Raw genomic sequence first — 23,356 nt, forward strand, 5'->3', positions numbered from 1 at the left:
GAATCCATGTTCTCCGCTAGTGCTATATGTCTCTGGGGAGAGCATACCCTAGGTTTATGGGGGAATGTTTTGTTGTTACTTTCCTTCTAATTCCATTTCAATATATACTTTTTGTTTTGTTCTAGTTGAGTCCTCTGACTGACTTTTCAAGAAAAATGCACCAGTAGCACTAAGAAGCTATGGTTTTAGAAGTTGGATCCACAGTTCGGCAGCTTCAGCAGCATATATACTAAAATTGGAATGACACAGGGAATGTTAACATGGCCCCTGCACAAGGATGACATACAAATTCATGAAACTTTCCATATTTTTTCAGGACAATCCCAAGGGACTTATGACAAAGAATGCTATCCACATCTAGAGAAAGAACTGTGGGAGTAGAGATCCAGTAGAAAAACATGATTTGTCACTTGTTTATGTGGGTATTTGACTTGGGATTTTGGTTTTAAAAATTATTACAAAAATGAATAATATAGAAATAGAATTTGATTGATAATATATGTATAACCCAGTGGATTTGCTCTTCTCCTGCAGGAAGGAAGGAAGACGGGAAGGAAAAAAGATGAATCACGTAACCATGGAAAATATTTTTAAAATAAATTTATATTTAAAAATAATATAATATAATGAAATTTCTCAAACAAAATAAATAAATAAATGGATGAATAAATAGCTAAATAAATAAATAAGAAGTGACACCCATAGACTACATTGAACCTAGAGAGCTGTCCACTAGGGGGTAAAGGGGACTGTCCTGTCAGCTAGAGTTCCCACAGGCACTATATAAATAACAAAGAATGTTAAGTACTACAATTTCAAAATCACATACTCATACATAAGATGGGGGCAGCTATTATGAGTAATAGCTTTTACTCAGTCTATAAGGGGAGATCCTTTTCCCTAAAATGAACATATGTTTTTGTATATTTAGAACCAATCAATAAGAATACAAAAGTCACATTCTATTGATTCTCCAGTAGAATATAAGCTCTTTGAAGGGTTTTTTTTTTCCTCAACATTGCCAACCAAATTAAGGATCTTTATTTTAACATCTATATAGAATTCAGGTAGAACAAATCCAAAAAAAAGATCTTGTTTCTTTTTTCTCTTTATCCCTAGCACCAAAGACAGTACCTTAAATATAGTAGACTCTTTATAAATGATTGTTTAATTTGAATATTGTGCTAACTTGCCATTGGAATAGGAAGTTACCTACCTCAGAATCAACCAAGCAAAGAACTTTATGAATCCAGCTGAATTTGGCTTACTCATCCAAGAGGGGAAAATGGTAGTTATGAATGAGAGAACAATTTGGATTAAGCCTTGAGAGGCCCCAGCAGATGATCACATGGCATCCCTAGAGATGGAAAATAAGGGTGTAGGCTTGGACTAAAATTCCAGGACTCTTTGATCTTGAAAAACCACAGAAGTGTTCTAAGGGACAAAGAATTGATATGATGAGTTCTAATGGAACCATAAAAACAGAGTTATTTTGGAATTACTGCTCACGTTGTTTCATGAGTGTCTCAGTGATGGGCCAATCAGAAGGTTAGAAAGAAGTCGATTGGCATAAAAATAAGGAAGAGCTTTTCTGTCTTGTGTAAACAGTCGCGAGCCATAGAATATATAAAAGGGGTAGCAAGGAAGGTAAGAACAAAACTTCAATAACTTCTCTTTGCAGTTAAACTCAAAGTCCAGCTCCCAACACCATGTCCTGCTGCAACACCTGCTCCACCAGCTTCTGTGGCTTCCCCAGCTGCTCTACTGGAGGGAACTGTGGATCTAGCTGCTGCCAGGAGAGCTGTGGAACCGGCTGCTGCCAACAGGGAGGATGTGGGACCGGCTGCTGCCAACAAGGTGGCTCTGGAGCCTGCTGTGGGCCCAACTGTGAGACCACCTGCAGGACCAGGTGTTATCAACCTGAGTGCTGTGGAGTGAGCTGCCGCACCAGGTGGTGCCGCCCAGACTGCAGGGTGGAGGGCACTTGCCTGCCACCTTGCTGCGTGGTCAGCTGCACTCCCCCATCTTGCTGCCAGCTCCACCACGCCCAGGCCTCTTGCTGCCGCCCATCCTACTGTGGCCAGTCTTGCTGCCGTCCAGCCTGCTGCTGCTACTGCTGCCAGCCTACCTGCTGTGAGCCCACTTGCTGTGAACCCACCTGCTAAGAATCCAGATGCTGCCCCTTGGTGTGCCGAGGACAAGACATCTCAAATTTGCTTCTTAGAGAATTGACGTTGGGCTACTAATCATTTGTGAAATTTGTATTTTGTGTCAAGCTATCATCCTCATTCATGCCTATTTTTTTTGACTGACCAAATTCTTTGTTCTTAGAAAATTCTCTAGATCTCAAACATCAAGTGAAATATATAAACTAAGGACTTCTAAAGGCCACGGATGAGAATCTGCTTGGACAACATGCTAAATTCTCACATGACTGTTGTGTCACACAGCAGCAGAGTTTTTGTTCTGTTCTAAGTCTTCCCAATGATTATCTTTTTCTTCTTTGATTTCTCAGTGACATCTGTGATACAGTGTCCTCTGTGAGTAGCCTAATAAATTCTATAAACTAAATGAAGTACAGTTCTTGCCATTTTTTATTCACTAGATTAATTACTGCTTATTGGAATCATGGTATTGTAGAAGGACTTCTAGAATTAGAATCCAGGGACTTGGGTTTGAATGCTCGCTGCATTAATTTGCCAGCAGAATAACCTCGGGTAAGTCAATTCAAGTTTCAGAATCTCAGTTTCTTCTTCTGTCAAATTAAAATGGCACTAACCCCCTTCCTCGAAGAAGTCATTAGCTGGACTTTGCAAATGGCTGAGACTATTTGGAATCATAAATATCCAGATGGTACAGTGAATAGAGTGCCAGACCTGGGGACAGGAAGGCTCATCTTTCTGAGGCCAAATCTGGCCTCAGATAGTTACTAGCTATGCAACCCTGGGCAAGTTTCTTGGTCTTGTTTGCCTCAATTTCTTCATCTGTAAAACAAGCTGGAGAAGGAAATAGTAAACTATTTTAGTATCTTCAGCAAGAAAACTGTGAGTGCGGTCACCAAGAGTCAGACATGACTGAACAACAACATAAATGCTGGTTAAAAAGTCCTTCCTAACAATTTGGATTTGTTTATCAGTTGAAATTTAGCTTGACCTGGCATGGCCTTCATGTGTCAGCTGCTCAAATCATAACCTGAAAACACTCCCTTCTTCACCTGAAGGGTTCTTTTCCTTCAGGTCTCATTAATCTCTCCTAATTAACTTGGTCCCATCACTGCAGGGTATAAGATCTGACAGGAAGAACAGAAAGAGTTAGCCGAGATGATATAAGAATTAAAAACCAAGAGATCACTTTAGAATCTCGCAGAATTTAATTAAGAATGGAAAGGGTTCATATGGTTACCATGATTCCTGAAGGCAAAACCAAAGCCTAAGGGATCAGGTCAATGTATAAGACATCAGATGAGCTCTTCAAGAAGCCTCCATGATTAAGCTTTTAGTTATAATTTTGGTTTTATTGTTGTTGAACAACAATATATGAAAATAAAATAAGGTACCATAAAAATTCAAATATTTCTGAGATTCAAGCAATTCTTTTACTTTTTTTCTTCTGCACATGGAATAATCATGGATGGCAATTTCAGTTTTTGTGTAATTACATTTCAAACCTTTTATCTCACAGCTAAATAATAGTAATAATAAGTATTCATACTTGGTGCTCTAAGGTTCACAGAGTGTACTATACATATGAGATTTCATTTAATTCTCAAAACAACTCAAGGAGGTAGGCAAAATTATTATCCTCATTTTACTGATGAGGAAACTGAGGCTGAGAGAGTGACTTGCCCAGAGTTGTATAGCTAGGAAATATCTAAGAAAGAAATTGAACTCAGGTCTTCCTGACTCCAAGCTCAACATTCCCTCCACTACCCTATTACAAGATGACTATTGATGGTCGTTCTTTACCTACTAAATCTGAGAGTTCTATTAAATCTAAATCCTAGGCCATGACCTTCCTCTCTTGACTTTGATTTTCTAGAATCCAAGACAGTATTGTACCGGAGTTCAGAAGTTGAAAAGAATTAAAGGGCCACAAGATAAAAGACATGGTTGAGAGAGGATAGAGGATCCCAGACTATCAATCAATGTTCAGTGAGAGTCAGGGTTGGGATCCAAACTGGGTATGATTAAGCCAGTGAGTAATGAAATGGATTAGGAGACTGAGAGTTGTGAGATCCAGAACAGATGAGGGCAGATCTATCTAGGAGCACAGCTTAGGGATGACTAGAAACCATAGATCAGTGGGCAGACTTCCTCAAGGCAGTGAACCTTCTCCTTGGTGTGAATGGATAAAATGGGTATGTCCTGCTTCCAAGAGCAAGGAAGGATCTTGGAGGTGATGAAAGTTATTTTTGAGAAAGATTAAATCCTTTGGGGATCCCTAATAATTCTATCACTGAATGCTAGATACATGACCAGCTATCATGTCTGGATGTTTAATATATTTCCTAATAAATAACTTCAACTATTCTAGAAAAGCAAAACATGAACAGATTATAGGGAAGGGAGGGGGCAGAGTCAGTGTTTGTAGCCTAAAGCAGAAAAGGGTTCTTTTTTTTCCTAGTGGGCCAGGGGTAAATAAAGAAGAAAATAATCAGTTGATCTCTTGAACCAATAAAAAGAAACATAATTTGTTTTTTTAATAATAGATAAAACTTTTACCTTGCTTTTTTAAAATTAAATATTTTATTAGAAACATAACATTTATTATTGTTATTATTCGGTCATTTCAGTTGTGTCCAGCTCTTCCTGACTCCATTTGGGATTTTCTTGTCAAAGATATTGGAGTGGTTTGCCATTTCCTTTTCCAGTTCATTTTATAGATAAAGAAACTGAGGTAAACAGAGTTAAGTGACTTGGCCTGGGTCATTCAGCTAGTAAGTGTCTGAGGCCAGATTTAAGCTCAGGAAAATGAGTCTTTCTGACTTCAGGCTTGGTGCTCTATCCAATGTACCACCTAGCTACCCAAATATAACATGGAGGAAAGAGAGCTCCTCTCAGAGGAAAAGAAAGAGAAAGCAAGGAGGAGCAGTAGAGGTTTAACAAAAGAGTTAGAGGGAGAGAGAACTATCCACAGAGGAAAAGCAGCTTAATAACTTTAAAAATAATAATAAATGAATATACCACCTCATTATATGCCAATCTTTTTCTCCTGGCAGTTCTATGTTTTAGAACTTCTACATAATACAGAAGAGGAAAATATGATTCTAAGGTGAAGTGATTTGTCTATTATGACACAAAACCCTAGGTCTCCTGACCCCGCTTTAAATGTTGAACCAGGTTAGTTAACCAACAGTGTTGTTTACCCAGACTGTGTTACTGGAGCCAATTATAAATGATAGCTCTCATATTTAGAGACTTTATGACTCTCACGTGGCAAGTTACTTTGAAATCCAGATTAGTCAATTTACCATTGCTTCTACTCTTCAATTACTCTCATCACTAAGCAAATGAATCTTCATGGTATAATGGAGAGACAGACTCATGGCTCCTGAATCAGAGGGTCTGAGTTCCACTTCTGCCTCTGACATTTCCTATCCAAATGATATTGAGTAAATCATTTAATCTCCATGGGTCTCTGTTTCTTTTTTATAAATGTGAGAGAGTTGGACTAGATGACTTCTAGTGTTCATTCCGAGATTATTCCAAAGGGTACAATCACAAAAGCCCACTCAGAGGGAAATTACTCCCTGTGATGCATAGTGGAGAGCTGCAGAAATGTTATCCTCCATTCCTGATCACATCAACCAGATGGTCACTTACAGGAATATCTATAAATTGTTCTTCATCTTTTATTTTCTTGGTGAAACCATTTTTTCCTTCTCTAGTTCAATAGTGCTCTTTTAGAATCAATGATTATTGAGAAGTCATTACTCAAACAATAAGCATTCAATCAGCACCTACTATATACAAGGCATTGTAGTTGTTGTCCTCTGTGCTTGAAGAAGACCAAAATCCCACTACTGGGTGATGTCTTTTGACTCCAACACAAATTGGATTTAAGCTAGGAAAAGTTGCATATCAGTCTCACTCTCTCTTCCACAGTCATCCAAGTCTGGTGGCAAGACAAGATGATGGTGATGGCTTGAGATGCTGCTTCCTCAATGTCTAACTAGTCTCTAAGCACTTCATAGCACACACTTCCACCACCTTCATAGCCATTGGAACAAATTGTTCTCATCTACCCGTACTGTTGGAGGAAAGCCTTCACCTGCCTGGGGTAAATAACCCACCTTCCTCACCAATGGTTTGGAAGTCTATCAGTTACCCTTAACTTGGCTTAGTCCACCTGCCAAGATTGTTTACTGGGGTGCCACTGCTGTGCATGCTACAGCTTCTTGGAGATGAAGGTGATCACTGGGTGTCAGGTAGGCACTAAAAGAGGAAAGGAACCCAGAAAAGGGTTCAGCAACCCCTCAAGCCAGAAGTACTAGTCTTTCTTGAATACTTCATACACTCTGAGAGGCATTGTATGACACACAGGGGGGTATAGAAAGCAAAAGACAAAAAAGGTCCCTGCCCTTCAGGAACTTATGTTCTATTTTTTCTAGCAGAAACTTATTTTGTTAATTACTAGCTCACAACCAAAGCTGCCTGTGGCTTAAGAGATATGATCTTGATTCCATTTTATCTTTCAAAGGCCATTTTGGCAACAAATGATTTTGAAACTTGGAAGAGACAAAGGGTTCTGCACCCATCTAAAAATACTGGGTTTGTGAAATGAACTCTGATGTGAAAACCTCTGGCAAGAAATACTGTGAAAAACCAAGAGGCTGATTAAAATAATCTCAGAGTGCTTGGGAACCCCATGTTTTACTTTGGACTCCCAGTGCTAATTCATTTTTTGCCTTCAGATAGAAATATTATACATAGGATTCTCTTCTGATGATTCATCTTATTATCAAGGCAATTCTGTGCCAGCAGAATACAAGATAAGGGTATGGAGGGATCATAAGATTACAGTTTTAGGGCTGGAAAGGACTGTCCTCTACTCTAGTCCAATTCACTCAACTTTTTTTCTCCAAGATCAGACCTATGATTTCACTGGGATAAGGGACCTGACAGTAAGGAGATTCCATCTTTCAATGCAGATCAAATCAATGTCTCCTCTCCAACTTACAAACTTAAAAAGTATACTTGGAGACACTGAGTGGAATTTATGTTTCAATTGGGGTCACTGAGTCACTAAATGTTAAAGGAGGTATTTGAACTCTGGCCTTCCAAACTCTAAATCCAGTCTCTAGCTATGATGCCATGTTGAAACCCAGAAATTTAAGTGATTTGCTTGAGATAACAAGAGGAAGGAAGTGGCAGAAGTTGAATTTGAACCCATGTGCTCTGATACCTACTCAAGCATAGAGCATGAAAGGTTAAAAATGGAAATATCTCAGAGATATATTCCCTATAAAAGGAAATAGAAATTATGTTGGAAAGGAGAAAATAAGCATTTATTAAGGGTTTACTATATGCAAGGTATTATGCTTAGTGCTTATAAAGATATTCTCCATTTAATTCTCATAACAATCCTGGGAGCTAGGCACTATTATTGTTATTCCCATTTTACTATTAAGGAAACTGAGGTAGATAGAAGTTAAGTGCCTTGGTCGGGGTCATATAGCTCTTTCTAACTCTAGATCCAACACTTATCCACTGGACCATCTGGCTATTGGTAGAATCCAGAGGAAATAAATCTACTAAGCTAGGTTTGTTGTTGTTAAGTCATTTTACAATTGTGCCCAATTGTCCTTGACCCCATTTGGAATTTCCCTTACAAACATACTGGATTGGTTTTCCATTTCCTTCTCCAGCTCATTTTATAAATGAGGTAAGCAGTATTAAGTGACTAGTCCAAGGTCATATAGCTTAGCTAATAAATGTCTGAGGCTGGATTTGAACTCAGGAAGCTGAGTCTTCCTGAGTACAGGTCCAAGACTCTTCACTGGGCCACCTAGCTACCTAGCTATTGAGCTAGGGTTTGGACAGCTGTAAAAAGAGCAGTTTTGACCTTGGATCAAGGACTAGACTTGAAGGCCAGACAAAAAGAACAACTTTCCAAGTGACTAGAAGAACTATTAAGAGGAAGAGAGAACGTCAGCAAGACTAATCAAGGAGTTAGAGCTGGAGATAAATGTGAATCTTCAATTTAACTGAGCTACCTTAAGATGATTAATCAGTCTGGCCTTGTGATTACCTTCCCATATCCCATAAAGTCTGTGCACATTGTAAAGAAGCTTTTGTACTTCCAGAAACTGACTGTGCATATACAACATTGCAGCAAATACCACAGGGAAGGAACATGCCACAAATCAGACAGGAAAAAATCCATGGTCCCGGTAGATGCCTTTGAGGGGAAAAATATTGGATCCCCTGGGGTAGTAGTGCAAAGTTATTTTTAATTCCTCCATCTCCCACAACCCCTAAAAGCCAGAAATCTTCATTTGGGCCCTCTGGGCTTAAGTGGCTATCTGATTGCTCCTTTGTAAATCTTACATCATTTTTTCTGAACTCATCAGTGTCATAACTAGGATGAGGCAACTAGAACTTTTCTCCAGGGCACCAAATTTATCAAATAAAGACCTCCTGCAGTACACCAGAGTTCAGCAACTACTTAGCAAAAATAATTAGTTGAAAGAGGAAACTCCCTTCCATTTTCCTTCAGGATCAACCATAACATCTTTTCTTTGATATTCTTTGATTCTTTTTTTAATATTCTTCAAAATCAAGTCCCTTCCTATCATTCCATTCTTTTTATACCTCCTCTATGCATTCTAAGATTTAGCAATAGTGACTTATTTGTAGTTCCTTGAACACAATATTCCATATCCACTGGTCCACCATCCACAATACCCTGCCCTTTTCCTCTTGGCTTTTTTGTTTCCTCAGCATCCTTCAAGACTGAGTTCCTATGACACCTTCTACTGAAGGTCTTTCTTGAGCCTCACATTTGCTAGTGCCTTTCCATCTAAGATTCTTATCTCTCGAATAAGTATCTTGTATATACATATTATATGTATACATATTATTTCCCCTATTAAGATATGTTTTGAGAGCAAGGGTTGCTTTTACCTTTCTTTGTACCCCCAAGATTTAGCCCAGTGACTATACTAGTAACTTTTAAGTGTGTAAAGTGGTCTGAAGTCAAAAAAGTTTGAGAGCTGTAGCCTAGAAGTTAAATTTAACCTAAGAACTTGAATGACTTGGTTAGAATTTGACAGTCAGTATAAGTCAGTATAAGGGAAAGGCAAATCTTTAACTCTAGTCATTCTATCTTCAAGGCTACTTCTCTATCCTCTACCAGGGATCCTTAACCAGAGGCTTATGGATTTGTTTTATTTTCTTTTAATATCTTAATAATAATATTTTAGTGTATTTGATTTTCTTTATAGTCCTATGTATTTTATTGTATTCATTTAAAAACCATTAATATATAAGAAGAGGTCTGTTGGGGGCAGCTTGGTGGCTCACAGGATAGAAACCAGGTCTGGAGATAGTAGGTCCTGGGTTCAAATCTGACACTTCCTAACTGTCTGACCGTGGGCAAGTCACTTAACCCCAACTGCCTATCCCTTTAGCACTCTTCTGCCTTGGCACTGATACTTACTATCAAGATACTTACTATCTAAGACAAAAGTAAGGGTTTTAAGATATAGATATCTATCTATAGATATGGATATATAACATACACATACATAAACATATATGTATACATATTTATATATATATATATATTAAATTCATATCAGTGAGAACCAGGATCATTGCAGAACTATAGTTTATTCACCAACTTATGAAATTATTTGTTGGGGAAAGCAAAATGTTGAGAAATAGCAGAGGCAGTCACAGGTGAAATGGTACACACCTAGAAGGGAGAAATATGTTGAGTTTCTTGTTTATAAATACTTGAATTGCATTTTAATAGCCAATATTATTATCTTTACAAGAATCATCCATAGATGGGAGTTATTAATTCTGTTCTTAGTTTTGGACAATATTTGAGTACTTACCCACCCAGATGAATGCCATGCAGATTTCTGAATTATTCCTGTGTCAAGACTCTTCATTTCACATATCATATAAGAAACATATATCTGAATATGACTTCTCCATCCACTTGAGCACATCCAAATATCTTTTGCCTTATATCAACTATCTTTACATGAGTACAAACCCTAGTATGAGAGTTACTTTCAGGGCAATTTTACAAAATAATAAGGTAATAAAAAATTACACTTTGTCTATTATATTACTACTTGTATGAAGAAGAAGAAGAAGAAGAAGAAGAAGAAGAAGAAGAAGAAGAAGAAGAAGAAGAAGAAAAAGAAGAAGAAGAAGAAGAAGAAGAAGAAGAAGAAGAAGAAGAAGAAGAAGAAGAAGAAGAAGAAGAAGAAGAAGAAGAAGAAGAAGAAGAAGAAGAAGAAGAAGAAGAAGAAGAAGAAGAAGAAGAAGAAGGAGAAGAAGGAGAAGAAGGAGAAGAAGGAGAAGAAGGAGAAGAAGAAGAAGAAGAAGAAGAAGAAGAAGAAGAAGAAGAAGAAGAAGAAGAAGAAGAAGAAGAAGAAGAAGAAGAAGAAGAAGAAGAAGAAGAAGAAGAAGAAGAAGAAGAAGAAGAAGAAGAAGAAGAAGAAGAAGAAGAAGAAGAAGAAGAAGAAGAAGAAGAAGAAGAAGAAGGAGAAGAAGAAGAAGAAGAAGGAGAAGAAGAAGGAGAAGGAGAAGAGATGAAGGAGAAGGAGGAAAAGGAGGAGAAGGAAGAGGAGGAGAAGGAGGAGGAAGAGGAAGGAAGAAAAGTTCATATTTTACAATGAAGCCAACAAAGAATTTTTGATAAATCTAATATTACTTGATGATGAAATCATGGGTACAGGTTCCACTTAGTCCTACACTTTTATTTTTCAGAGAAGAGCCAAGTACCAGAAAGGTTTTGTGACTTGCCCCAGATCACATAATCACAATGATATCACAGAATTTCCCCCAGTCTGTTTTATTAAGAACTTCATTAAAATTTTAAAACAAAACAAATACAAATCCCTCAACTCAAATAATAAAGTTCAATTGTTTTTACTTACTGACATTTTTTATTAGAATGACAAACAGGAAGGTATCCTATATCCTGCTTCTGGGAAGAGATGAAGTGTCTCAGGCTTAAGAACAAGGAATGACACTGAAGAATAGATAGCTCCAAATATCATCTCTATGTCTGACTCACAGAGTACTCTCAGGAAAATCCATGAGCCTTTGCGTGAGAGAAATTTTCCAGAAGAACCTTTCTAGTTCTGATGTGGGAGGATGGTTAGTAAAGCATCAAGGGGCCTCTAAAAAAGGTGACTAATGAATCTTTAATAATCTTTGCTCTCACTGCACATAACTTCACAGCACCTATAAAATAAGAGCTTGACCTAGAATGGCAGCAATTTTTATTTTGTGAAATACACCCTATAATCCTCAAAACATTTTAAATTGTTATGGTTAGGCAAGGGAAATTTTTTTCTTGGAAGAAGTGTTCAGCATATGTTTATCACAGACATGATATTTCATAGGGATGTGTAATGAAACCATAAATTGAAAAAATATAATAATAGTGGTGATGATAAGAACTAATGTTTCTGTTCATGTAAGCCTCCCAAAAGAGGAGAGACCTTTTTCAGTCTCCTCAGCTGCAACCTCTCACATCAAAATTACCTTTATTTTCCATTTTTCTATATATTTATCAATCTACATACTATTTTTCATGACAGAATGTAAGTGTCCTTGAGAACAGGGACTATTCATTTTTGTCTTTGTATCCTCGATATATAGCATAGTTGTTGACATACTGTAGGTGCATAATAATTGTTTATCAATTATCTGATTGGATGATTAAAAAGGAGTGTGACATGCTATAGTAGAAAAAAACACTGAGTTCAAAGAAGACCTATTGGAGCAGCTAGGTGACACAGTGGATAGAGTGCCAGATGTGGAGTCAGGAGAACCTGGATTCAAATCTAGCCTCAGATGCTTCCTAGTTGTGTGATCCTGGGCAAGTCACTTAAACCTAATTGCCTAGCCTTGCCCTTCTGTCTTAGAGTTGTTTCTAAGATAGAAAGTAAGGGTTTAAAAAACACACACACACCTGTAGAGGACCTGTTTTCCAGTTTGACTCTGAGCTTACTACCTGTTTGACACTAGGTCTCAGTTTCCTAATCTGTAAAATGAGAAGACTAGACTACATAGCCTCTCAGATCTTTCCCAGCCTTTTATCTATGATTCTGTGATCAAATTTTATAAGGTGGGATAGTAGACCTTGAAGGATTGAATTTAGAAACTTAGTACTCAGGATGCCCAAGTCCATTTTGGGAATGCAGGTGAATAGAACAACTCAGCATAGTTTCATAGTGTCACCAATTATATTACCAGGCAAAAGGACAAAGCAACCCAGTTCAATTCAGTTCAATTCAACAAATATTTATTAAGATCCCGATATATAATAGCTCTCTACTATGCAAGTACAAAACGAAATAGTGCCTGTGTTCAAAAAATTTACATTCTAATGAATGTAAAGTTTAATGACTTTATTTCAGACTTCTATCAATTTATTCACTGACATATCCTTAGCTTCAGTCTCCTTTCCCAACTAGGGAATTGTGTGTGTGTGTACATAAATATATATATATATGTCTATCTTATATTTTAACTACGAATAGGAGCTAGTATTTGTGCTTTTATAAAACTCTCAAAATAGAGATTTCTCATAAAGAAATGATATCCTGTTTCTAAATAATTTCTTAGGCTATTCCCCCCTTTTTAAATATTCAAAAAATATCACATTTATAAAAGTCCTGTCATTTATACTCTCATACAAGCAAATGATTGAATTATCTCTTTAATAAGAGTGAGGAAAAATATGGAAAACCTATTTCCCCTGTGAACCAGTCACATTTTCTAGATCCAGAACTTTAATGTGAGATCCTGAAAGATACCACCCAGTTCGAAACTTTCTTATGGTTACTTCCATTGAATTTTCTCCCACTGATAGTTCCTGGGATTTTTTCTAGTCTTTGTTCGGTGTTTTTCCTTTTGTTTTTAATTATTTGATTTTTCACTGTTTTTAATTTTTATTCTTAACTTAGAAAATATCACATAAAATGGGCATTTTCATACACATAGAGTTAAAAAGGAAGGTGGTACAAGAAATTTCAGATCTCTATTATGCTCAACTTGCTTTTCTTTTTAAATATGTATCTTTCAATGCTCTTTTGCTTGCCTTTATTTTTTAATCTGACTTTCTCTTCTATGCATTTTTAAAAATAAGGTCTCATTTAACAAATGCTGCTTTCTCTAATGAGGGGAGGGGAGGAGTTAACTGAATATTTTAAAGTAACAAACAAATTAATTTTTAAAATAAGGTCTCAATGACCCCTTTCTATCTAGACTGTTTAGCCCTTCTCTTATCCATTTCCTAATTCTACAAAGTTAGCCACTTCCCTAAAGACTAAATGATCCTTTCCTCATTCATAAATAATTGATTCTAAAATTCTATCACTTATCACTTATTTACAAGGAACTATGTTTGCTGCTGAGGGAACACTAAGTCAGAAAACATGATGAAGTTGTAAGGGGCCACACATACTGAGTCATCTTTAATGACGATGATGATTAGAAGATAATGACTTTTGCCTTTGAACAAGAAAATGAGTTCCTCTTTGTAGTGACAGAAGACAATTGGAAAGAATCCTAATCTGGAAACCAAACAAGCCAATCACCTTTTTTTATGAGGTGAGAAGCACTTCCTAGGAAATAAACATCTAAGTAATGAGGTGGTGCGTTTTTTAAATGGAAATTGACATAAAGTGTCATGGGCCACGCCCGTCGGTCCGGGTATATATAAGAGTGGCAGAGAAACAGTAAGCCATCACATTGGGAAAATCCTCCTCTTTGCACACTTACTAGAAAGACAAGCCAAACCTACTCACATCATGTCTTGCTGTGGAGTTTGCCGACATGACTGCTGCTGCAGTGTCCCCACTGGGCCAGCCACCACCATCTGCTCTTCAGACAAATGCTGCCGGTGTGGAGTCTGCCTGCCCAGCACCTGCCCCCACGAGATCAGCCTTCTCCAGCCCACCTGCTGTGACTGCTGCCCTCCCCCTTGCTGCATGCCCGATCCCTACGTGCCATCTTGCTGGCTGCTCAATTCTTGCCACCCCACCCCTGGTCTCTGCGGAATCAACCTGACCACCTACACTGAGCGTTGCTGCGAGGGGGAGCGCAGGTGCGAACCCTGCTGCTAATTTACAGCTCTTCCCGCCAGTAACCTGGCGGTCCAGTCCTCGAAGTAATCCCTGGCTTTCCACATTACCCTCTGCCAAGTCCATGCTTCCTGTGGAAGGATTGGAAGAGAATCAGCTTCCAAGTCTTTGGACAGTGTTTATATGAAGCTGTCCATCTTCCCTCCACGGAGTGTCTGTCCATCCTTCCACATTCATGGGATATTGGGAGATCTCTCTCTCTCTCTCTCTAATGCTATCTTACTGCTTTGGGGTGGTATATGAACAAAATGCTGCTGTTCATGGGCGAATAAACTTCAATTTCCTGGCTTAGCAAATATGACTTGTGTGACTTCTCATTCAGTTCAGTGTTACTGCTTTTGAAAAAGAACGTGGAAGGGCAGCCTGGTGGATAGAGAACCAGACCTAGAGATGGGAGGTCCTGGGTATAAATCTGGCCTCAGACACTTCCTGACTATATGACCCTGTCACTTAACCCTATTTGCTTAGCCCTTACCTCTCCTCTGTCCTGGGACTAATATATAGTTTCATTCCTGCCAGGAGGGCATATAGCAGGCACTTAATAAAAGGTTGTTCAATTGAATTGACTTGAATCAAACTAAATTGCTCTTCACCAAGTAGACTGATGGAGTGAACTTGTATAAATCTATTTGTCAGGTCAAGTTAACAAGCATTTATTAAGTGCCTACTATTTTCCAGGCACTGTGCTAAACTCTGGAAATACAAAAAGAAAAAGAAAAGAAAAACACAAGGCAAAAGCCAGTCCTTGCTCTCCATGTTGTTCCTCACACATGACAATCCATTACTAGATTCTGAGTGCTTTCATTGGTTGCCCCCTAGCCTGGAGCTCTCTCCCTTCTACTGACTTCCCTGGCTTCCTCGGGCTCAATCAATATCCTGTCTCCTGAAAGAAACCTTTCCCAGTCCTCTTTAATCTTGATACCTTTCTTCTAAAATTATCTCCAACTTACACTGTTTATATCTTGCTTTTCTCCTTCATTGTACTATGATCTCACTGCCGTTGAATCTCTGAATGGTGGTGGTCAAGTAGAGGAGACGTGTAAGTTGCAAAAAGGTTGAACATGTAGAAGGGGGCAGGTTATGAAGGGCATAAAATTCACCAGGATTTCATATTTGATACTGTATTTAATGGGAGCCACTAGAGTTTACTAATTAAATGACATGGTCAGACCTGTACTTTAGGAAAATCCATTTGGCAAATGAATAGAGAATGGACCAGAGTGGGGAGAGACATGAGACAAGGAGGTCAATCAGCAAGCTACTGCAATAGTCCAAGAAATGAGATGGTGAGACCTTCACCAAGGTGATGGCAGGCATAAGGCATGCTATAAATAAAGGGAAATGGGAAATGCCTAGTTTGGCTGAATCCTAAGGTGAATGAAGAGGGAGTGTATGAAATAATACTAGAAATGTAGAAAGGAGGTCCCTGAATGTCAAACTAAGGAGTTTGGACTTTATTCTGCAGGGTATCAAAAACTCAGTATAATAGATCTGGAATCTTAGAATTACTCCAACTCCTTGATTTTATTCATTCATTCATTCATTTAAATTAAGTTTAATTAATTGATTCATTTAGAATATTTTACATGATTCCTTGATTTTATAATAAGAAAACTGAAGCCCAGACATGCTAAGTCCACATTACTGTAAAAGTAGCAGAGTTGGAATTTGAATTCAGATCCTATGACTTCAAGTTCAATTCTTTTTCCATTGCAACATACTGAAGGTGCAGGTGAAGTGTCTGTTTAGGAGGGAGAGTGATTAATTAATCAATCAATTTAACTTTGTCAAGTACCTATTATATGCCAGGCACTGATAGTACTCTTTTTACTGACTAGTTATGTTACCTAGGCAAATAACAATCTCTCTGAAAGTTTCTTCTGTTTAAAAAAGAGAGAGAGAGAGAGAGAGGTTGAATGGAATGATTTCTCCAATCCCTTCTAGGACTAAATCTATGATATAGCTCTGAGAGACTTTTAATTTAATTCTTTAATTTACAACCACTTATTTTCTCTCCAAACAAAATCCTTACAACAAACATACATAATCAAGCAAAAGAAATTCCCACAGTGGCCATTGGCCCTGTCTATCTAATTGTGTATATTGGGCCACAACCTGCCATAAGGTGAATAATATTCTTCATCATTGATCTTAAGAATCATAATTGGTAATCACATTCATCAAAATTTTCTTTCAAAGTTGTTCATCTTTACCATGTTGCTATTGTATAAATTGCTTTTTTGATACTGCCCACTTTTTTCTGCATCAGTTAATGCAAGTCTTACCAGGTTTCTCTGAAAACATTACGTTTGCCATTTCTTGTATCATAAGAGTATTCCATTACATTCATTTGCTATAATGCATTAGTCTTATGGCAATAACCGGTGGACACCCCCCTTAGCTTCTAGTTCTTCACCTCTATGATCAGAGAAGCATTGTAGCATGGTAGGGAGTTTCAATGAACTTTAAAAAAAGTCATGAGTTCAAAGACCACCCTTGGCCTCTACTTGCTGCATAAGTAGGACCAAATCACAACCTATTTGAGTCTTGGTTTCTTCATAAGTAAAGAGAAGCTTGAAATTCCCAAAGTATCCACTTCAAAGAATTTTCTCGGGGCTCACATGGGAAGTATATTATGTGAAAAAGTGTTTCTGTTACCAGACTTGTACTTTAGGAAAATTAATTTGTCAGAAACATCTGCAGGATAGATGGGAAAGGGGAAAGACTAGAAGAAGGGAGACCAGTTAGGAGTCTATTAAAGTCATCTGTGTTGTTGTTGCTGTTCAGTTCTTTCAGCTGTGCCTGACTCTTCATGACTGAATTTGGGGCTTTCTTGGCACAGATACTAGAATGGTTTGCTATTTCCTTCTCCATCTAATGGATGAAGAAACTAAGGTAAACAGGGTTACATGACCTGTCTATGGTCACACAGCTAGTAAGTGTCTGAAACTATATTTGAAGTCAGGTCTTCCTGATTCCGAGCAGGGTGCTCTATCTAATTCACCCCTTTAGTTTCCCTACAGTTATCCACAGTGATAATAATATTAACTAACATCTACGTAACACCTTAAGGTTTGAAAGTGCTTTAAAAACACAATCTCATTTGATCCTCACAACAACCATGGAAAGGAGATGCTATTATTGTGCCCATTTTATAGAAGAAGAAACTGAGAACAGGAGAGGTGAAGTAACTTCCTCATGGTCACAGAGGCAGGTTATGAGTCCAGTGAGTTCTTCCAGTTTTCTAATCTGGCTCTCGATCTACTATACCTCCTAGCTGCCTCATGGATATCGAAACTAGGGTAGCCTAGTATAAACTATAAAAGCAAAGAAGGGACAGAAGTAGAGAAATGTCATCAATATATTTTCCTTACACAAGAAAAACTGTTAATTCACTATTTAATATCATTCTTTAATATACTTCTACTTTGTACCTCTGATATTTGCCTAGCAATTCTCATCTTAGCCTTGACCATCTCATCCTTCATAATGAGTTCTAAGTGCTCTAGCTAAAGACCAATAGATGCTCAGAAGAAAAAAAGGGAAATCTAAAAATTTAAGAACAAGGTACTGTTTTGACTTCAAGTATTTTTTTCAATTTGTTGGTTTGTTTGGTCATTTGTGTTGATTGCAGAGGATAGACTGTTCCAAGCATGTCTTCAATTAATTGGCCATAAATGCCGAGGATCCTGATGCAAAGTTATCTAGAAGTCTAGATTTTTTGAATAGTTACCTTTATTTGGCATTTTATCTATTTTATTTTCCCAGTAATACATGGATAAAATATCTAATAATCATTTTCTGACATTTTCTGGTCTAGGTTCTTTCCCTTCCTTCCTTCTTTCCCTCCTAAGATGGTAGGCAATATGCTACAGATTATATATGTGTTATCATTCAATACATATTTGTCAGTGTGGGAAAGAAGACACATATTGCTTATACCAAAAAAAAAAAAAATCTCACGAAGGAGATAAAAGTGAAGAATGATATGCTTCAATCTGCATTCAGACTCCATCAGTTCCTTCTGTGGCAGTGGATAGCCTATTTTATCTAAAATCCTAGATTAAGTAAAAGACTTGAATTACCAAAAAAAAAACATTAAATGGAAATAACTTTTGCTCTTATATTACCTTCATTTCCAAATGCATCCTTCCTCATTTTGCTCCCCAGAGATCTATCTTCTGACAACAAGTAATCTTAAGGAAACAAGTAATCTTTAAGGGTTGGGCAAAACTAGCCCATTCATCACTGATGTCTAACAGAAAATAGATTATTTTTTAAAGATTTTTAAAGAAAAAAAGAAATTTCTGAAAAAAACAAGACTTGGTTTCTTTATTAAAAGTTTTAAAATGCTTCTTATTTAGTTACAGCATGAGGTGATATCATCATCATGTGTTTTTTCCATAGCAAAACAAATTGCATAATGATTAAACTATGAGGCTTCAATAAATCTAAAGTTCTTTCCCAACTTCCATTTTCCCAAGATGCCCTAAAGTATTTGTTACTCTCCTACATATTCTCTTTAAGTGGTTTTATGGAGGTGAATTATGAAATTGATTTTTATTTTGTTCTGGGCCAATGATTTCATTAGCGTGGAGTATCTTCCTAGGATGCAAACATCCCTCCATTGAAGCATATCAACAACTCCTCTTGCAACCTAGAGTATTAAAGAATGGCCTTGAGTACTTCCTGTTCTATCTATGAAAAACTGTCACAGATCAGATTATCTCATTTTTCAACCCTCTCATTCTGAAAATGAAGAAAATAAAGGCAAGAGGGATGAAGGGACATCTCCAAGGTCACAGAACAAGTGGGGGACAGAGCCTGGACAAAAAGTGAAGAAACCTGTACCATGTTGTTGTTCAGTCTTTTTCAGTCATATCCGACTCTTCATGGTCCTATTTGGAGTTTTCTTGTCAAAAATATTATAATGCTTTGCCGTTTTCTTCTCCAGCTCATTTTACAGATGAAGAAACTCAAGTAAATAGGGTTAAATAATTTTCCCAGGGTTGAACATCCAGAAAGTGTCTGAGAAAAGATTTGAACTCAAGAAATTAGTTTTCTTGACTCTACGCTCAGCACCCCCCAACTGCCCTCATTTCGAACCTATGTAGTTATCACCTATTAAATGCTGCTTCAGTCCTTTATTGTGCGAGGAGTCCAAAGACCTGGGTTCTAGATTTCAATCTTGCCTGTCTGAAGAAAATGTTAAAAAGAAACAGAGAAATCTTTTCATATAAATATTTTGGAGACTATCGAGTCCAACTCTTTCTATTTCTAGGGGGGAAGTGACATTGAAGGTCACCATCCCTCCTGATGTAATGTCAGACCTAGACTAGACCTTGGGGAGCATCTAGTTCCAAGAGGTTCCTGACCTTTTTCTGTTTTGGACTCCTTTGGAAGTCCTGTAAAACCTAAGGAGTAGAATCCTCAGAATATTTTTAAAGCATAAAATATACAGGTTTACAAAGAAAAGCAATTACAACAAAAATAAAGATGTATTCCTTTTCCCACCCACATTCACAAACTCCTTGAAATCTATCCACAGAACTCTGGGAATTTCTTGGACCTCAAATTAAGAATGCCTAATCTAATTCAACATTGATCTGTGTGGTCCTAAGTGAGTCACTTAACCTCTCAAGCCTCAGTTTCCCCATCAATAAAATGAATTTGAATTCCATGTTGCAGATGAGAAAGAAGTAAAATCAAGGATCCACATTCACTTAGCTCACTCCTAGTAAAGACTGAAGATGAAATTGATTGCAGTTCTTAAACCTGGTGACCTTCTCCTGCACCACACTGCCCAGACTAATGGATCTTACAAGTAGCAACATGCCATGCTTTTTATTCCTCCTAGAAAAAAAATAAACTAACAAGTTATGCACGTGAAAAAAAAAAGACAAACAACAACAGGGAAGAATCCTTAAGTTTTGAGGAACTGCTCAGTTGGAGAGGAGGTATATAAAAGATCCAGAGGCCACTTTGGCACAGGAGCACCTGTCCAAGCTTGTTCTCTAGCCATCATTTCTCCTCGCCTCCCAAGAGAAACTTGAACTACTGAAACAATGTCTTGCTGTGGAACCTGCCCCCAGGGCTGCTGCTGCTGCAGCATCCCCTCTGGTCCTGCCACCACCATCTGCTCTTCAGACAAATTCTGCAGGTGTGGAGTTTGCCTGCCCAGCACCTGCCCCCATGAGATCAGCCTTCTCCAGCCCACTTGCTGTGACTGCGGATGCCCTCCCCCTTGCTGTGTGCCCGATCCCTATGTGCCATCTTGCTGGTTGCTCAACTCCTGCCACCCGACCCCCAACCTGTGTGGCATCTCAGTGACCACATGCATTCAGCCCTGTGAGTGTGACCCATCTTGCTGCTAGGTACCATTTTAAAAGAGATACCTTGGTTTTTGCCAGCTTATCAACATGACTCCTGAGGAACTCTGGCATTTGCTAAGGGCAATTTAGCAAACAATTGAATACTCTCAAAGAAATCGTTCAGTATTTGGACATTACAGTTCATGAAATGTTTTCTCAAGGTGCTTTAAAACATCTGAAAAAAGAAATGGAAAACATCAGTAATATAACTATGCATATTTGTTACATGGATTTTTTTCTATTTTGGTATTTGGGGTTGGAGTGGGGAAAGATGAATGTTTGTTAAAAAACTTAATGAAAAAAATAAAATTAAAAAATAAAAAATGTCACTAAGCCCTCCCAAATTTAAAAATGAAATAAACATCCATGCCTCCCAAACTATGAGTTGCCTCATCATTCCAAGTCATAATTATCCAAAGCCTATTAACCTGGGCATCATGCTTCCATAAATATACTCAGCAGAATTACACTTTCTGATGACAGCAGCAGAAATCTTGTACCTTAAAGCAACACCTTAACATTTTCAGATTTGGACATTTGAAGGAAAATTACCTGAAAAAATGGTTACAAAATTAAGTATTATTTAAAATCTCCAAATCCAATATCACTATGCTTAACATTTCAACCTCAAGTTTTAATTTTCATTTTCCCTACTACCTCCAACAAGTTACTTCTATCATCTAAGATCTGAAGAACTTCCTATCAGTCAGAGAAGAGTCTATTTTGATCTTATCAAACAAAATATACAAAAAAGAAAGAAAAATAGGATTATCCCTAAAAGCTGAATTATTTTCAAAAGAAATTATTGTCTTATCAGAACTCCAGAAGACTGAAGTGAAGCATGATTCCCTCTTCTCAGCAGAGAAGTGGTGAACTATGGGTGCAAAATAAATCATACATTGTCAAAGATCCAATGTTTTGGCTTGCTTACTAATACTTCTATTGGGAAGGGAGGTAGGGAAGAAGGTTATTTGGAAGGTACTTAAATATTCCAATGGATCTATAATCTTATTAATATAGTATTTGCTCAAATGATGAATCTTGTGTGTCCACATTCTCCAATAAGTTCACCACTAATGGGGTCCTTTCTTTAGTTCTTCTGACTTCATGAGGATACCAATAGAGTATGCAAACTATTAATTATTTATCCCTCACTTGTTATATGGTCATCTCATCTTTTTGTTTCAACGGAAAATTATAACAATTTAAGAAAGAGAGGGAAGGAAGGAAGGAAGGAAGGAAGGAAGGAAGGAAGGAAGGAAGGAAGGAAGGAAGGAAGGAAGGAAGCAAGGAAGGAAGGAAGGAAGGAAGGAAGGAAGGAAGGAAGGGAAGGAGGGAGGGAGGGAGGGAGGGAAAAACAGAAGGAGAAAGGAAGAAGGGAAGGAATCACGGGAACCACACATTTTCCATTTTTATCACTAATTTTCAATTTTGATTTAAAATGCTCTGTATAAAGAAATAGCAAATGGGAATATTTAAATTTGTATCAGCCAAACTATATATAATGACTTTTTTCTAAATAAAAATTACTTGAGTCTCTGTGTTATTTTTTAAAAGTTAAAGTCACCAATCTCTTCACAATTGATTCAGTCACCTTTCTATCTACATATTAGCAGGCTGGATTATTTTATTTTTCCCTGAATTCTCATAAAACTACTACCAAGTAATTAGTACCCTTGAAATTTCTAAAAGGCAGCTAGGTGGTATAGTAACCATGGAATCATGAAGACTTGGATTCAAATTTGACTTCAGATATTTACTAGCTGTGTGAACCTGGGCAAGTTACTTAATTTCTGTCTGTCTCACTTTCCTCATGTGCAAAATAGAAACTGTAAAAAAGCAACTATTTCTCAGGGTTATTGTGAAGATTAAATAAAGCAATATTTGTAAAACATTTTGCAAATCTCAAAGCACTATATAAATGAAAGCTCCTTAATTTTTAAAAATCATTCAGCTAATGTTTACTGAAGTTTTCCTATGTATACACTAGTACTGTGGGACACCAGAGGAATTCATAGTGTATAGTCACAGTGGAGATATACACCTGTCACTATCAACTGACCGTGTAGGGCAGGAGCAGTAAAAGAATGAGTAGCCCAAAGAGAAGCATGCTATAGTTTACAGTTCTTCCCTTTAACTCACACTCTTTCCATGCCCAAACTGGAATTCATCATTTAAAGTCATAGTAAACAGAATTCTTATGATTTGTCTTTTGATTCAGTGTTTTAAAAGTAAGCTATTGACCCCAAAATTATAGAAGTCCCAAACATCAGACCTGAAAGAGATTTCAGAAATCATTAAGTCCAACTCTCTCATTTTATAGATGAAGAAATTGAGACTGAGAAGTAAAAACAACTTCACAAGGTCACATAACGTGTAAGTGGCTGAGCCATGACTCAAACCTAAGTCTAAGGTTTAAAATCTAAAACCCAGCTCAAAGGAGCAACCATTACTGTAGGAAAGATTAATATTTATAAAATACTACATGGTCACTTAGAGAAGCCCAGACCCTTTCCTCCACCAATAACCCCAAGAAATAAAAAGCTCTTTTCTTTATTTAAACTATATATAAGGGTTTTTAATATACATATATATTTTAAACCCTTTTATAATATAATGTATATATATATTAAAAATCCTTACTTTC

General features: G+C 37.4%; 3 protein-coding genes and 1 non-coding gene across 4 annotated transcripts; all 4 read left to right on the top strand.

Moving 5' to 3' along the window:
- The first annotated feature begins 209 nt into the window (after nt 1-209).
- LOC130457678 (U6 spliceosomal RNA) lies at nt 210-312 on the top strand. Its single transcript, XR_008916970.1, has one exon. It is a non-coding gene; the product is annotated as a U6 spliceosomal RNA (small nuclear RNA).
- Nucleotides 313-1,674: 1,362 nt separating this feature from the next.
- LOC100014891 (keratin-associated protein 9-3-like) lies at nt 1,675-2,566 on the top strand. The gene has a single exon (XM_007482245.2). It carries the CDS (start codon nt 1,710-1,712, stop codon nt 2,163-2,165), a length of 456 nt encoding a protein of 151 aa, XP_007482307.2. The 5' UTR covers nt 1,675-1,709; the 3' UTR covers nt 2,166-2,566.
- Nucleotides 2,567-13,958: 11,392 nt separating this feature from the next.
- LOC100014934 (keratin-associated protein 3-1-like) lies at nt 13,959-14,648 on the top strand. The gene has a single exon (XM_001369100.3). The coding sequence runs from the start codon at nt 14,006-14,008 to the stop codon at nt 14,318-14,320; it is 315 nt and encodes a 104-aa protein (XP_001369137.1). The 5' UTR covers nt 13,959-14,005; the 3' UTR covers nt 14,321-14,648.
- Nucleotides 14,649-20,364: 5,716 nt separating this feature from the next.
- LOC100014967 (keratin-associated protein 3-1-like) lies at nt 20,365-20,972 on the top strand. The gene has a single exon (XM_001369129.4). The coding sequence runs from the start codon at nt 20,404-20,406 to the stop codon at nt 20,710-20,712; it is 309 nt and encodes a 102-aa protein (XP_001369166.1). The 5' UTR covers nt 20,365-20,403; the 3' UTR covers nt 20,713-20,972.
- The last annotated feature ends 2,384 nt before the right edge of the window (nt 20,973-23,356 follow it).

Source organism: Monodelphis domestica, chromosome 2, assembly GCF_027887165.1.
Source record: "Monodelphis domestica isolate mMonDom1 chromosome 2, mMonDom1.pri, whole genome shotgun sequence".
NCBI lineage: Eukaryota > Metazoa > Chordata > Mammalia > Didelphimorphia > Didelphidae > Monodelphis > Monodelphis domestica.